Raw genomic sequence first — 17,871 nt, 5'->3', positions numbered from 1 at the left:
AACTATCATTGAGTGACTCAAATTATTAGATTAGTCCAACCTGGTGCATTTCATTTCTAGTAATTTTTATTTCCCTTTTTTTTAAAAGATAGGTAAATTCTAAAATGTACAATTACACATGATAGGTTTGATGGCTCTCTTTTCAGTTCAACCTGCATGCCCATTTATACAATGATATAAAATTGCCCTCTTTAAGCTTTTGGCATTTCCCTCTAAGCTTCTGTAACTCGTAGGGACTTGTTTAGTCCTGTAGGAGTCAGTATCATAGACGGGCACATGAAACACAGTCAGAGAAACTCGAATGTGTAACTGAGACAGGGACGAGAGGAAAATGTTCTTAAGGACGTCAGACCCTATTGAAAGAATGAGGAAGCCACCCCCCCCCCCAATTTAGGCTTTCCCATTTTACAATGCTCATAAACAAATGAAATGCACCAAATAATTGTGGAGAAAAATGCAGAGTCCAGTGCAGACCAGAAAAATACAAATGTTGCCTTATCAAGAATTGTTTATTCAATGAAGACTTGACTAGAATACAATAAGCCTTTACCTGACGTTGCAATAAAGACCATAGACCAGATAAAGGAATGAACTAAAGAATAATATACTTCCCAATGTTGATTTCTAAATGAGTCTTATTTCCTCGATCCTCTCAATAATCACGCTTGATTCCCTCAGGTTCCTTTGCTTTCACAATGAGCATCAACAACAGAATTGAATTAATCTGAAGAACTACGCCCGGGGCGAGGGTAACAGCAGGACAAGAAAACAAATGACAAGTTGTCTGAGAAAGCATGGTTGGGGGCAGGTGAGGTCGAGTAGACACATCGAATTGCTCTGGTCAAGTGCTGGAGTAGTAATGTAAATAGTCTTTCCAAATGTCACTAACCACAGCAATTAGAAAAGGTTCGATCTATTATACTCGTTGGAGCTTAGCAAAATGAGAGGTGATCTTAATGAAACATGCCAGTTCCTAAAGGGACTTGATAGGGGAGAATGTTTCCCCTTCATGGGAAAATCTAGAACTAGGGGACACAGTTTAAAGATAAGGCATCTTCCACTGAAGAGTTAGACAGAATTTTGATTGACGAGGAAGTTGTTGTGTGGTTGAGGGAGGATTAGGGTGCAGGTTGGAAAGTGGAGTTAAGGCCACAATTAGTTCAGGCTTATTGACCTTGTTGAATGGTGGAGCAGGCTTGAGGGGCGCAATGGCCTATCCCTGCTCCTATTTCTGATGCTATTAAAATATTTTCCTTCCAATTACTGTCGTGTGTTCTCTGCAGTTTGTTTCAATGGAGATAGAGTTGAATGATTGAGGAAGGACTTATGCCTTTATATTTTAGGGGAAAAATTATTCAAATTGGTTTTAGCTTTGAACCCTGGCCTAATTTTCACTAAAATTTTTATCCATCATTTCAGTGTGATGAAGCAACATTTTGATGTAATCTTCGTTAAACTTGGATTATTGAGGAGCTCAGTGATAAATGGATCAAACCAGACACAAGTCAAAAGCAAAGGCAGGATTAGGTCGTACGGTCCCTTGAGCCTGCTCTGCCATTCAGTTGGACCATGACGCCTCTCCGACTCAATGCCACTTCCCGGCAGTATCCCCATATCCCTTAATGCCCAGAAATCTATCAGTCTTGAATACATTCATCGAATAAGCTTTAAAATTTAAGTTTAAAGTTTGTATTATTAGTGTCACAAGGAGGCTTACATTAACACTGCAATGAAGTTACTGTGAAAATCCCCTAGTCGCCGCACTCCGGTGTCTGTTCGGATACACTGAAGGAAAATTTAGCATGGCCAATGCACCCTAACCAGCACGTCTTTCAGACTATGGGAGGAAACCGGAGCACGCGGAGGAAACCCACACAGACACAGGGAGAACATGCAGACTCTGCACAGACAGTGACCCAAGCTGGGAATCGAACCTGGGTCCCTGGCGCTGGGAGGCAGCAGTGCTAAACACATTGCCACTGTACCGAATAGGCATCGCCTGGCCTCTGAGGATTCCAAAGATTTACAACCTCTCTAAATGAAGACTCTTTGCCTAATCTCAGTCTTAAGTAGCCGACCTCTTATCTATAGATCAATGCCCCTAGCTTGAGATTCTCAAATCAGGGAAAACTAAGCAGTTCAAAAATTGAATAATTTTAAAAAATTGAATAATTCAATATTTCCTTGCTGAAATTTTACACATTTCAATGAGATTATCTATCATTCTTCTAAACTCCAAAGATAGGCTCAAACTAGTCAATCCTTCTGCACAGGACAACTCCCTGACTCCAGAATGATCAGAGCTGTCCTCTGAAATTGTGACTAATGTTAGTACAACTTTGGAGCTTTGGCAATCGGATTTTCCATTTTTTCGCCAGAAAGTAACAACTGAAATGCCAAAAACACTTCGCATGAATACTTGATTTTGCCCGAAGCCATTTTCAAAATTAAACAACTCCCAATGCAATTATGTCTTTAAACTGTGCCGAAAATAATTAAAGTGGTTGCGACATATTCTACTGCATCCTCTTCAGCGAGAGGTTTTGCTCAATTGTGACTTTATTTCAAAAACACTATCAGATCTAAATCATCCACTCATGACTCCCTTTTCGTGACAATAGTTAGAATAAATGTAAAACAAATTATTTGATGTGTCTACACTTCAGAGTAAAACTTAACAATAACTCACAAACATTTAAAAGCAATGCCTAGCCTGGTTTTGTGGGATGAATTTAAGAAGATCGCACAAAGTTTAAAGTTTATTTATTAGTGTCACAAGTAGGCTTACATTAACACTGCAATGAAGTTTCTGCTAAAATCCCCTAGTCGCCACACTCCTGCGCCTGTTCTGAGTACACTGAGGGAGAATTTAGCATGGCCAAAGCACCTAACCAGCACGTCTCTTGCTAACCAGCACGTCTTTTGACTGTGGGAGGAAACCAGAGCACCCGGAGGAAACCCACGCAGACTCCGCTCAGACAGTGACCCGAGCCGGGAATCGAACCCAGGTTCCTGGCGCTGTGAGACAGCAGTGCTAACCATTGTGCCACCATGCCATCCCAAGTGTACGTGTTGCAGAGGCTGCAAATGGCATCCTGCAAGATACTATCTATTGCACTGGAAATTGGTGCATGTTAAATCCGCAACAGGCTTCCAGGCAGTGGGTTTTTAAAATAGGATGTTACAGGCTTCAAATCCACGAGTGCTGCCGCAGCAACACAAAACTAGGACAGGTCATCCAAAGAAGGGAAGGAGGAATGCAGACAGTTCTGGTTACACAATTTAGCCGCACTATGACAGACAGTCCACAAGATCAACAATGCTCCTTCCCTTTTATAATGGCCACGCCAAATCTAATCAATCCAAAATGGACACCTAATCCCCATTTAGGCATTGCAGCACCGCCCGACTGCACAAGAATTTTTCTGCAAATGTAGTGATAGGCTGCATTCTGCCTCTTGGGTAAAGGTATTATTAATGTTGTCTTGGTGTGAATTGTCCATTAGTCCAGTGAAGCCTGCTTCAGTCATAGTAATTATTACTATGAAGAAATAATGCTTTTTAGTTTTATTAATTTATGATGGAGAGAATTTAATTTCACATTTATCGAGTTTGAGTGCCTATAACATAAGTTAATTTAATTATCTGTCGAGACCCATTTCCCATATCTGTGACTTTGTTGATGTGCTTTATTTATTTCAGCTACGCTGTCTATCGCCTAATTTACATCGTCCCACTTGCCAATCACCCCGCGCTCGATGGTCTCCCGTATCTATCCCAAATTTGAAATTCTTGTATTTTTGTATTTAAATCCCTCCACGGCCTCAACTCTCCAGCTCCTCTAGCCATGCAACCCTCTCAGATCTCTGCATTCCTGTGAATTCTGGTCTCTTGAGCCATTCCTGCTCCCTCCAGCCACTACTGGCAGTTAGCTATCTCGGTCATTAGTTCTGGCACAGAGAGGCAGTAGTGCTAACCACTGTGCCACTTGGGGTGGCACTGTGGCACAGTGGTTAGCACTGCTGCCTCACAGTGCCAGGGATCTGGGTTCGATTCCTGGCTTGGGTCACTGTCTGTGCAGTCTGCACATTCTCCTCGTATCTGTGTGAGTTTGCTCCGGCTTCCTCCCACAGTCTGAAACACGTGCTGGTTAGGTGCATTGGCTATGCTAAATTCTCCCTCAGTGTACCCGAACAGGTACTGGAGTGTGGCGATTAGGGGATTTTCAGTTTTCTGGAAATCCTTTCCTAAATTTTTCCATCTCTCTACCTCTCTCCCTCCTTTAAGATGCTCCTTGAACAGGTTTTCCATCACCGATTATGTGGCTTGGTGTCACATATTGACTGACAGCACTCCTGTGAAGAGTCTCGGGATGTCTTATTATTTTAAACGGTGCTTTGTCAATGCAGAAAGTTGCTGTATGCATGGAAGTGAATAAACCCTCCGAGTGGCTCTCACCTGTTTTGCAAAATTTCACGCGCTGTTCCAAACTTTATTTCCAGCATTGTTCAAAAAGTATCAGAATTTGAAAGTGACAGAACATTTTGCGAGTTTGCATTTGTTCCTTGTATGAAGCAAAGCTTTTCTTTAATTTAAAAAATAGTTAAATTGTATACAGCCATAGGGCAGCAGCTCTTCCTCTGATTTCTAAACCCACAGTGCCCCAAGTTTCCTGCACCAATGTCACACTCAGTACAGGACGGTGCTTCTCAGTGAAGGCAACTGCAGTCAAAGTAGCAGATTCCATAGAATAAGCGACAAAAGAAAAAATTCAGCCAAGAGACTGCAGAGATCATTCTTGTGGTGACTGAGTTAATTGGCTTCTTTTATGTTCCTTTGCAAACCCATTTAAGGCCAATTTGTTTCCAGCAGATATTTAACATTTGAACTGGAAATGACACACAGAACATTAGCCTGCTCCCATAATTGTTGGACAAAATCACAGGTTTACAGCCGGGCGATGAGGGGTTGAACAGAATGAGCAACGTGGGAAGCGAAGCATTATTTTCACTCGAGCCAAGTGGACAAATCCCAAAGGAAATAATTCCTTGAATCCTTTTATGCTAAAATGAATACTGATGATGTGGAGATGCCGGCGTTGGACTGGGGTAAATACAGTAAGAGTTTTAACAACACCAGGTTAAAGTCCAACAGGTTTATTTGGTAGCAAATGCTATTAGCTTTCGGAGCCCTGCTCCTTCGTCAGATGGAGTGGATATCTGCATGGAGATCAATATATGGTATTAGGTCAAAACTGGGCATCCCCATTCATTATAGAGATTGTCTATGTAAACTTGCCACTCTGTAATTCCACCTGTGGCCCCTCATGATATCCACTCCATCTGACGAAGGAGCAGCGCTCCGAAAGCTAATGGCATTTGCTACCAAATAAACCTGTTGGACTTTAACCTGTTGTTAAAACTCTTACTAAAATAAATACTACCATGTTCCTTGATTTATCGAGATTCTTATTAAAGTTATGATTTCTCATCACAAATCCTGTGAACATCACCTTAGATTCTTACTGATTCATTTCTTCACTAGTAACCTTTGGTGCTTTGCGAGTAAAAGGAACTTTAAGAGCAGAAGCCCCTTGTTGAGCCCACTCTCTTGTCCTCACATGTATATCATACATTGCATTAAGTCACTTGGTCAAGAAAGTATGATAAGAACGGATCTGCACTTCCTTTCAGTCTTGTAACTGTAACACGTCATACTTTATTCCCATGTCTTGACCTAACTGCAGCCAACATGATGTTTATGGCTTTTTACAAGGTCATGGCTTTGAGGAAATGTCAGAGACCAAGACTGTGGCTGCCGCAGTACATATAGTGACCGCATCAAGCTATTACACAACAACAGGGGACAACTTCAAAGGTTGCAGATGATACTAACTTGGGAGGTATTGTAAACTGTGAAGAGGACAGTGCAGAACTTCAATAGGACATAGACACATTGGTGGAGTGAACAGATAGGTGGCAGATGAAGTTCAATACGGAAAATTGTGAGGTGATGCAGTTTGGTAGGAAGAACATGGAGAGACAATATAAAATAAGGGGCAAAATTCTTAAAGGAGTGCAGAAGCAGAGGGAGCTGGACATATATGTGCATAGATCATTGAAGTTGGCAAGACAAGTAGACAAAGCAATTAATAAAGCATACAGTATTTTGGGCTTTATTAATAGGGGCATAGAGTACAAGAACAAGGACGTTATGCTGAACTTGTATAAGACACTGGTTAGACCTCAGCTGGAATACTGTACAGTTCTGGGAGCCACACAATAGGAAGGATGTGAACACATTGGAGAGAGTGCAAAAGTGTTAACAAGAATGGTTCCAGGGATGAGAAACATCTGTTATGAGGAGAGATTGGAGAGGTTGGGACTGTTCTCCTTGGAGAGAAGAAGGCCAAGAGCCTTGATAGAGACGGTCAAAATCATGAAGGGGCTGAACAGAGTAGATAGGGAGGAACTATTCCCGCTCACAAAAGGATCAAGAATGAGAGGGCACAGATTTAAAGTGATTTGCAAAGGAATCAAATGTGATGAGAGAAAAAGCTTTTTCAAACAAGTGGTTTGGGTCACTGCCTGGAAGTGTGGTGGAGGCAGGTTCAATCGAGGCATTCAAGAGGGCTTTAGATAATTATTTGAATAGAAACAATGTGCAGGGGTACAGGGAAAAGGCAGGGGAATGGCATTATTCATGTTGCTCGTTTGGAGAGGCGGTGCAGACACGATGGGCCAAATGGCCTCCTTCTGCGCCATGACAATTCTGTGATTCTGACAGTGCACAATTATCAAGTGTGCAAATGTGGGATAATTCAATTGGGAATTGTGTCCATGATATAGTCACACGTTGCACTTTCCAACTATATAGCACATTCTTGGCTGAGTTGTCTATGACTGGAATAATTTAAAGGACATACTTTTCTATTATTCCCTGAAATCCACAGAAAGCTCAAGCAAGGACCGTTCGCCACTAAATTTCCATTCAATAGGGCTACTCCCGCCCCGCCTCTCCCCCTCCTCCCCTTTCAAATACAATGATTCCCGTTAGCATGTGTCTGCTGGAGGCTCCCAATCAGGCCCTACTCCCATATCCCTACATATTTTACCCACTAATCCCTCTAACCTACGCACCTCAGGACACTAAGGGGCAATTTTAGCATGGCCAATCAACCTAACCCGCACATCTTTGGACTGTGGGAGGAAACCGGAGCACCCGGAGGAAACCCACGCAGACACGGGGAGAATGTGCAAACTCCACACAGACAGCGACCCAAGCCAGGAATCGAACCCAGGTCCCTGGAGCTGTGAAGCAGCAGTGCTAACCACTGTGCCACCGTGCCGGTGTACGCGAGAATCTGACCTGGATTCTTCCCTCCCTTGGTTGTCGCTGCCGAAGATAAATATGATGCCCAGAGGGCTGTGATCATTTGAAACAGCACAGACCCGGGTTAAAATAGGGGCCTTTCTTTGTTTGAGTATGGTTCAGTATCCCAGGCCTTCGGAGAGCCAATCCAAATGCAGTGATTATAACAAGACGACATCTTGAGTGAAATTTAATTTGGTTCTTACTCTGTACATAGAGAATGGATGTGGCCGTGTGATGTCCAGCGCTGTTCGAAGCTTTGCAGGAATACTCGGCTTCATCTGAATGCTCCACAGCAACAATTCGAAGAAGTCCACCCTGAATTACTGCATTTGGTGAAATAATATTACCTTGGCCTCCTGGAAATATAGAGGGGAAAAAAGATTATATAATTGTCACAATAACCGCATCGCAGGCAGTATTTTACTAGCAGTCAAACTAGGAGATTATTTGGGATTTTAACAGGTTGGAACAGATCAATATATGGTATTAGGTCAAAACTGGGCATCCCCATTCATTATAGAGATTGTCTATGTAAACTTGTCACTCTGTAATTCCACCTGTGGCCCCTCATGATGGCACAGCAGCACCACCACTGGCATGAGGGTGTGATTACAGTATGGGTCTACTTTAGAAGCATAAATCAGCAGCCAAACACCCATCACGTTTGATCTTGCTTCTTCTGAAGTTTACAGAACGATTTTTCACTCTTTTTGGATAATCGTTTCCTGGTCCCACTGGCACTTTTTACTTGATTTGAAATTAATATTTCAATATTTTCCCAAGTCTAAGGGAAAGTATGAACAGGCACAATGAAGAGCTGGCTGCTGATTCACTTTCCTTGTTAATTCAGGAATCATCAAAAGCTTTCCTCCAAAAGGCACTATCAGATTCAGACAGCATTAGGGAGGCTTGAATAGCTGACGTGTGATCAGTTTGTGATCCTGACATTTAGCATCCATTTCCCAGATTTTACCCAGTTGCTTATTTGTGATGTGGTCAAGGGTTGGTCTGGAAACTTTTAAGTTTGTTTGGTGTTTGTTAAATTACTGTGTCTGATTATTTTTCTTTAATAAGAGCCTGCTTTACAGAATGTCTCACTGAAGTGAAGGGAGCATTGTGTTTATAATACCAAAGAATGCTTTGAAGATTAGTCCAATTGCAACTAAAGAAAGATGACTGGCTTTTAACTTGGAGATGTGCATGATTTCCTTAAACAAAATTGGTCGCGTTTTGGGCATGTATGGTTACAACACTGATTTTCCTGCCCTAACTCAATAGCCTCAGGCAAAACTTTCAACCCATCTTTCAGACCGATAAGAAGCGGTTTCATTAGGAGGAGTTGGCACTAGGTCCCTGGAGTCTGTTCTACCATGAGATCATGGCTGATTTGACTGTGACCTCAACCCCACATTCCTACCTACCCTCGATAACCTTTCATCCCCTTGTTGATCAAGTATGTACCTACCCCGCCTTAAAAATATTCAAAGATTGTGCATTAACTGCCTTTTGAGGGGGAGAGTTCCAGGGATTCTTGATCCTGTGAGAAAACAAATCTCATCTCTGTCGTAAATGATTTATCCCTTTTTTTAAACAGTGACCCCTTGTTCTAGATTCTCCACATCCACCCTCTCAAAACCCCTCTGGATCTTAAAAATGGCTTTGATCAAGTCACCTTTCACTCTTCTAAACTCTAGTGAATACAAACCAAACCTGTCCAACCCTTCCTCATAGATCATAGAAACATAGAAACCCTACAGTGCAGAAAGAGGCCATTCGGCCCATCGGGTCTGCACCGACCACAATCCCACCCAGGTCCTACCCCCATATCCCTACACATTTACCCACTAATCCCTCTAACCTATGCATCCCAGGACACTAAGGGCAATTTTTAGCATGGCCAATCAATCTAACCCGCACATCTTTGGACTGTGGGAGGAAACCGGAGCACCCGGAGGAAACCCACGCAGACACGAGGAGAATGTGCAAACTCCACACAGACAATGACCCAAGCCGGAAATCGAACCCAGGTCCCTGGAGCTGTGAAGCAGCAGTGCTAACCACTGTGTTACCGTGCCGCCCTAAAGATAATCTACCTGTTCCTGGTATTAGTCTAGAAGACCCTCTCCGAACTGCTTCCAATGCATTTACATCTGTCCTTAAATAAGGAGACCGATACTGTACATAATACTCCAGATGTGGTCACACCAATGCATAACCTCCTTACTTTTGTAATTAATTCCCCCCACAATCAATTCTAACATTCTATTAGCTTTCCTAAATACTTGCCAAACCTGTATACTAGCCTTTTGTGATTCATACACTAGGACACCCGGATCCCTCTGAATCTCAGAGCTCCCCCATCTCTTACCATTTAGATAATGAGCTTCTATTTTATTCTTTTTGCCAAAATGGACAACTTCACATTTGCCGACATTATACTCCAGTTGCCAGATCTTTTCCCACTCACTTAACCTCTCTTAAGAAACTTCAGGTCTTCACAGGAAGTTACGTGGCAAGTTGGCAACCTGATGCCAAACTCCGTCAAGGTTAAAGGTCACTGCTAGCAGATCTTGTTTCGATTCAGGCTTCCTGCAATATGGCTCCAGATCAGTCAAAAGACAATTTCAGCAGCTGCCCAGAGGGTGTATTGGATCTCCTGGGATTGGCAAACTTGGGGTTCAAATGTTTTAATGAAAGAAACAGAAATTTATTCCTCAAATTAGGAATTATCTATCTGGAAAATTGGTCATTACACATGCATCCAAGCATGGAACATTTTCATTATTAAATCTAGTGTGGTCATTAGTATAACTCATGTCTGCTAGTTGATTGGTACAAAAACCAATCTGAGTTATACAGGTGTACCGACAACACATTCCCGTCTCCATTAGAATTTCTTCATGAATTTCCAATCAGGTGGCAGTGCACGTGGACTGGGGAGTTCAGGAGAATTTATTTTGTGCTCTCAAGCTTACCCTCGATTGCTTGATGTGAAGCCACTGGTCCGAGATGCTTGGACAGTATTGAAAGAAACCTCATTATAGAATCATAGAGTCCCTACAGTACAGAAGGAGGCCATTCGGCCCATTGAGTCTGTACCAACCACAATCCCACCCAGGCCCTATTCCCATAACCCGATATATTTACCCTGCTAATCCCCCTAACACCAAGGGTCAATTTAGCATGCTGAATCCAGCTAACCCGCACATCTTTGGACTATGGAAGGAAACTGCAGCACCCGGAGGGGAATCCGGGGAGAACGTGCAGACTCCACACAGTGACCCAAGACGGGAATCGAACCTGTGAGGCAGCAGTGCTAACCACTGTGCCACCATGCCACCCAATTATGCCATTGGTAGTTTCATCAAATCCAGAGGGGAGGCCTTGGGAAGTGAAGGGCATGACCTCAATGAGCTGACTGCCAAGACCAGGTTGTTAATGGATTCCACTGGTGATTCGATCAGTGGGAAGCCATTACACCTGAACTGCTGGGATCAGAAGCAGCAGGATTTTGGTACTGACCTCTTCTGCAGGCCATTTGAATCTTGACACAAGAGCTCATTTGCCTCAAAAGGTGACGCATTGAACCAGGCTTTGAATTTTTAAGAGTTGTCAGAATAGCCTTCAATAGTTATTTTCTTTTGATCTCCGAAACAATTCCCATGGATCACAGGTTTCTCCCGCACGTTCACATGGAAACTTAATGTTGAGATATTTGTGCAGAACAGAAGCTTGGTGGCTAATCTGAACCCTTTGTTTAGGATTCCCAATGCTGAACTGACGGAGCTGCTAGCAGTGAGTTTAGAAAAAAGCTGTGTGGGGGACTCTGCTGTCAATTCTACCTCATGAACTTGGCAGTTTGGGCTGGGAACTACATTTCAGAGGCTCAACAGCTTCTCAGACACTTTGATACGTTAGTCATCATTTTGGCTCTCTTAGCAACAGCATTCAAACAGACTAAATCCAAAGGTTTTTTTTTTACTGTATTAGGAAAAGGATCTGATTGTATGAGAGAATCTCAAACACAGCATGGCCTCCATCTTGATCTTTTTACCTTCATTTCGGAATCACTCCTCAATCTAATGTTTGAGTTTGGGTCTCTCAGTTGAGAATCCAATATTCCAGCATTGTGGCTGATTCCTTGTATATTAGAAATGGTTCCAAGTACATGAGAAAGCCATTTGGCCCATTGAGTCTGTGCCAGCCCCCTGCATGAGCAATTCAGCTGGCCTTTTCCCCGTAACCCTGTACATTTTTTCTCTTCAGTTGCTTGTCCAATTCTGTTTTGAAAGCCACAATTGAATCTGCCTCCGCCACATTCTCAGGCAGCGCATTCCAGATCCCAATCACACACTCAGTAAAAAAGTGTCCTCATTTCACCCTTGGTTCTTTTGCCACTCACCACAAGTCTAGTTCTGAACCCCTCTGCTAATGGGAACAGTTTCTCCATTTCTATTCTGTCCAGACCCCTCCTGAATTTGACCACCACCATCATCCCCTCATCTCAACGTCCAAAGGAGAACAACCCCAGCTTCTCCAATGTATCTTCCTAACTGAGATCTCTTTTCATTGGAACCACTCTCAAAAATCTTTTCGTCCTCTCTCAAATGCCTCTACATCCTGCCCAAAGTGTGGTGTCCATACATGGAGACAATACTTCAGTTGAGGCCAGACTGGTGTTTTATAAAGATTCATAATAATTTCCTTGCGTTGGTACTTTATTGTATTTGACTTTATTATGGAATCATACAGTGCAGAAGAGACCTTTCGGCCCATCGAGTCCACACCGACACATTAGAAACACCTGAACTCCCACCGAATCCCACTTGCCAGCACCTGGCCCATTGCCCTGAATGTTATGATGAGCCAAGTGCTCATCCAGGTACTTTTTAAAGGATGTGAGGCAACCCGCCTCCACCACCCTCCCAGGCAGCATATTCCAGTCTGTCACCACCCTCTGGGTAAAAGCGTTTTTCCTCACATCCCCCTCACCTTGAACCTATGTCCCCTTGTGACTGACCTTTCAACTAAGGGGAACAGCTGCTCCTTATCCACTCTGTCCATGCCTCTCATAGTCTTGTACACCTCGCTCAGGTCATTCCTCAGTCTTCTCTGCTCCAATGAAAACAACCCAAGCCTATCCAACCTCTCTTCATAACTTGAATGTTCCAACCCAGGCAGCATCCTGGTAAATCTCCTCTGCACCCTCTCCAGTGCAATCACATCCTTCCGATAATGTGGCGACCAGAACTGCACACAGTGCTCTAGTTGTGATGTCACCAAAGTTCTACACAACTCCAACATGACTTCCCTGCTTTTGTAACCTATGCCTTGATTAATAACGGCAAGTGTCCCATATGCCTTTTTCACCACCCTACTACCATGCCCTTCTGCTTTTAGAGATCTGTGGACAAACACACCAAGGGCCCTTTGTTCCACAGTACTTCATTGTGTCCTACCATTCATTGAGTGCTTTCTTGTCAAATTACTCCTTCCAAAGTGTATCACCTCTCACTTTTTAGGGTTAAATTCCATCTGTCACTTATCTGCCCATTTGACCATTCCGTCTATGTCTTCTTGCAACCCAAGACACTCCGCCTCACTGTTAACCACCCGACCAATCTTTGTTTCATCTTTATGGCTCATGATTTATGTCAAACTCCTCACATTGATGCAATCTACTGTTCTAAGAAAACATCTTCAAGTTTTGAAAGATGACTAACAAGAGGCCAAGTATCACATTACAGTACCAAATGGCCATTATAACATACCGAACCATTCCAATCTTGGCAGTGGATTCCCAGTCGCAGTGCATCGGAATTCTGCTGTCTGCCCCTGCTTGACTGTTAGGATGGGAGGCTCAATTGTTGCTACAGGTGCTGTTGCTATGACAAGGCAAAACATAATTTTATTCGATTTTAATAACAATACAGTTTTTCGTGGCCATTCGAGTGTGCTTGGAAGTGCATAGAATCTCTTCTCCCAAACTCCATTGGTCTAGGAGGGCCAGGAAATGAGAAATCAAGTAGATCTGTGAAGTGGGTGACTGACATGTTTTAAATAATAAAAACCAAATAATTCAGCCGCGGGCCATTTAAAAAGCAGGACAAGGTTTTGAAAGAGGCATTGTCAGACTGGAGTGCAGTGGTTGAGAAGTATATTGAGACAGTAAATGTTGCCAGTTTGCAGATGCACTGAAGCCCAATATCTGCATACATACTGTTCGAATCAATGTGGGGAGATACCATTTACATTAACAATAGTGATGAAGTGAGTAGCCTAAGTGGGAACAATATGCCGTGCAAGACCAACGCACTGGACAACAATTCAGACATCAAACTGCTACAACCAAGGTTTGAATGCTTTTGTACTACTTAAATCCTCCACATCAGCCGTTCCATCTGGCATCGGATCCACAGATTACTCCACTAAGAACAGGGAATAAAATTGTTTGTTATTGATTATTCAATTCAACTCACCTTTATAAATTCAGCTGATCTGCTGACATGAGTTTTCAATCATTTTGAATTGAACAAGCCGTGTGTCGCTTAGACTTTCGACACATCGCTTTTGCACCCAGATGGACAGCGAGGCCACCATTTCTCAAAGTTACTTTTCTCTTTCAAGGAACACGGTTAACGGAAACACGCACTAATTCTGAAAGATTCCGGGTTGGGAAAAAAAAACCTTGTCAAAGAAGCTGTGCCTGACCGGAATGCCACAAGCGGTCATCCAAGTGAGTTGTCGGATCCTAATCACTTTCTAAACTTCTCACATGGGTTTATTTAGGGAAAGATTGGAAACCATTCATTTATTTTGCTTGATTAAAATTAAGTCAAGTTGAAATGATTGGAGAAACAGATTATCCTTAAATTGACAAATGGAAAATAACGAAAATAACTGAAGAAAAAGACTATCGGGTAGAAGGCAAGCTTTTCTTCTTTTTCAAGTCTTCACCTGGCAGCATGGGGTCTTCTGCAGTGCACAAATGGCACTCCAGTCTACACTGGGATTTGGATATAGCAACATTAGGAACAGGAGGAGGCCATTCAGCCCTTTGAGTCTGTCCCATTATTCAATGAGTTATTGACTTGAACTCTTTCCATCTGCTTTTACGTTCCTCAATAATCTTACTTAGCAAAAGATTCATCACCCATTGTTTCAAAAAATTCAATCACCCAGCATCTGTTTCTATGAGTTTCACGGAATGAAGTGCAACACATTGAGGCGAGATTCTCTGATCTCATCCCTACCCGCCCCGCTGCCAGCGAGAATGGAGAATTTGGCGCTCAGCCAAATCTCTATTCACTGCAGCGGCACCTGAGAATCCCAGCCGCGGACGAGGTCGGAAAGGACATCAAATATCCAGATGCAGTTTTAACATGGGGCCTTTCAAAAGTAAATATATAGCTTACAAGACTATGGACCAAGTGATGGTAAATGGGATTTGAAGAGATAGGTGCTTGATGGCTGGCGCAGACAACATGGGCTGAAGGGCCTTTTGCTGCACTGTAAAACTCTATGACTCAAAAAGCAAAAATGTAGCTGCCCAATGTTGGAGTTGCTACACGATAGAATTATGTTCTGTCAAGAATAATACCATGATAACGTTTCCATCCAATGGCTCTCAAGGAAGTTAAAGTTGGCACTAAAATCGAAATATCCCAATTAACAGGTTTCCAATGAATTGAGTAATCAGCTTGGTTTGTAGGGCCTGGAAATCCTCCTTGTTGCACTGGTTAATTGAACTTGTCTCAGTCGTTACAAACAGAGGATACTATCCTCTCATTCATTCACTGTAATGATGCTGTATCCATTGTTGATGGGGGGGGGGGGGGGTTACACAGCTGCCTCATGGCTCTAGGGTCCCGGGTTCAATTCCTGCCTCGGGTCACTGTCTGTGTGAAGTTTGCACGTTCTCCCCGTGTCTGCGTGGGTTTCCTCCGGGTGCTCGTGTTTCCTCCCACAGTCCAAAGCTGTGCAGGTTAGGTTCATTGGCCATGCTAAATTGCCCTTTAGTTTCAGGCAGACTAGCATGGTAATTTATTTACGTCACAAGTAGGTTTACATTAACACTACAATGAAGCAACTGTGAAAATCCCCTCGTTGCCACACTCCGGCACCTGTTTGGGTTCACTGAGGGAGAATTTAACATGGCCAATGCACCTAACCAGCACGTCTTTCAGACTGTGGGAGGAAACACGAGCACCCGGAGGAAAGTTTTCTTTCACCAAGGTCCCTTCATCACTTCTCTCTCCAGCAGCTTTTGGCAGCCATTGCCTTACATTAGCTATCAACAGAAGATCCATTTCCATTCAATATTGAAGTCTGTGTCACATCTGGCTATATTATTTCTATCACTATCAGGTTCTAGCATTTCCACCAGAGAAAGGTTTCTGAATCTCATGCAATTATGCATTCTGCACAACTGAGAAGGTTTAAAGAAAATACACTGAAACAGTCTTAGTCGAGTTGAATAGTTCACTCCTACATTTTGAACAAGTTCCAATGGACAAAAGAATCCTGGACAAGTTACTTAAGCCCAAATAAAGGAAGACATTAAAGGCTTCCAATTGACATTACTACGAGCAAAATTCCACATCATGACTAAATGATGTGAATCATTCCCACAAACAATACTCCTCCATTACTACATCTTCTAAACAAAACTTGGTAGAATCAGATTAGCTGCCTAAAAGTAGAATACAGCTCGGAATCAGGTCAAGACGGCAGGGTGAACTGACCATGTCCTTAAGAGGACTTGGCTGTTTTCAGTTTCTCTTAAATTCTCTATGGAATTGGTTGATTTTTTTTATATATGGGATATATTCCAGTCACTGAAACTTATCCAGATGCTGTAATAATATATTTGAAACCCTGTTTTAACTAACAACTTCTCTTTAAGGCTTGTTGTTGGGGCAGAAATTTTTAAATCAAGTTTAAGTTTATTTATTAGTGTCACAAGAAGGCTTACATTAACACTGCAATGAAGTTACTGTAAAAATCCCCTAGTCGCCACACTCTTGTGCCTGTTCGGGTACACAGAGGGAGAATTTAGCACGGCCAATCCACCTAACCAGCATGTCTTTCAGACTGTGGGAGGAAACTGGAGCACCGGGAGGAAACCCACACAGAGATAGGGAGAATGTCCAGACTCCACACAGACAGTGACCCAAGCAGAGAATTGAACCCGGGTTCCTGGCGCTGTGAGGCAGCCGTGCTAACCACTGTGCCACCATGCCACCAAAAATAAAGTGCCAATAAGTCAGTTATCTGAAAACTTCAGTAACTTTTGAGAACTTTGCCTTTTGCACAAGCTTCTTAACTGATAAGAATCAAGTTACTGAGCAAAAATGAAATAAAGTTTGGCCATTTGCAATGAACCAATGTGGAAAAGAACACAAAGTGGGTTTGGATGAAAAATGACATGGACATCCTAGTTGTGCCACTCTAATGGGTTGACCCTGCAATGCTGATGCAAACTGACAGTCCCAACAAAGCCACTAAGCTGGGTTTGCACACTCTGTGCCAGTTTGGCAGCAGACAGGTTCGAACAATAACGCTGTGTAAAGCAAGGGGAGATAATTCAGAGTTCTGGCGAAAGGGGCCTGGGATTAGAGCCAGCTTTTGAATACATTTATAGCAATCGTGCGAGAAGTCAGTTTTTGTTATTTATGCTGATGGGTGCATTGAAAAGTGAGGACCAGCCATCAGCAGTACAATGAATTAACTCGATTCACTCAGCAAGGTAGCAAGTTCTCACCCAATTCTCCCACAGTCAGGCTGTTAGTGAAAGTCATAGGCTTAGTCTCTGTAACAATTTTAACTTTATGTTAATCTACAGGGTATCCTGGGAGCCAGACATTAGACATTTTTAGGGACTTTGCTTGATGATGGTGCTGGGGTGATAAGTGGAGCAATGGGTGGAGAGATGCATGCAAAAGACTCACTGAGCTCAATCAGACACAGATTCAGAATAACTGTGGAACCCAGTAGAGGAAAAAAATGATCGTGGATATTGCATTTTAGTTCAATCATCTAATAGAGCCTTGCTGCTTGACAAAAGCATTGGGTAAACTGAAATATATTCTAATTTCAAAACCACAAAAAACATTACATGTGCTTTCCATTGTTAATAACACAGAAACAGGGATTAATCATTCTGTCTCGTGAGCCTGTTCTACCATTTAATTACATCATTAGTGATCCGAATCTCAACCCCATGTTTCCTTGATTCTTGCATAACGTAAATCTTTCAGTTCAGGTTTGCAATTTTCAGCTGACCCCCAAGCCTCAGCAGCATTAGAGAGAGAAAGATCCGGATTCCCACCACCCCTTGTGTGAAGAGGTGCTTCTTGACATCATCCTCAAATGACCTTATTCTAATTATAAGGTTTTTGCCTCCTTAATCGCGACTCCCTATCAAGAAATGAGCTTCCCCCAACCTGCCCATTTGATTTTGCATGCCTCATTTAGATAACCCCATCATCTTCGATA

General features: G+C 42.8%; 1 protein-coding gene across 16 annotated transcripts in view; it reads right to left on the bottom strand.

Moving 5' to 3' along the window:
- Positions 1–17,871, bottom strand: part of hspg2 (heparan sulfate proteoglycan 2) — a 515,715-nt gene that overhangs the window by 136,254 nt on the left and 361,590 nt on the right. For all 16 annotated transcript variants that reach the window (XM_078239173.1, XM_078239177.1, XM_078239184.1 and 13 more), the window contains 2 exons: positions 13,146–13,259; positions 7,578–7,730 (listed from right to left, as the gene is read on the bottom strand). In XM_078239173.1, the coding sequence (XP_078095299.1) occupies positions 7,578–7,730; positions 13,146–13,259 (267 nt within the window). The remainder of the gene's footprint in view (positions 1–7,577; positions 7,731–13,145; positions 13,260–17,871) is intronic.

This window comes from Mustelus asterias, chromosome 22, assembly GCF_964213995.1.
Source record: "Mustelus asterias chromosome 22, sMusAst1.hap1.1, whole genome shotgun sequence".
NCBI classification, from domain to species: Eukaryota; Metazoa; Chordata; class Chondrichthyes; order Carcharhiniformes; family Triakidae; genus Mustelus; species Mustelus asterias.
Note: the sequence above shows the minus strand (reverse complement) of the source record. Positions and strands in the feature narration are given on the sequence as shown.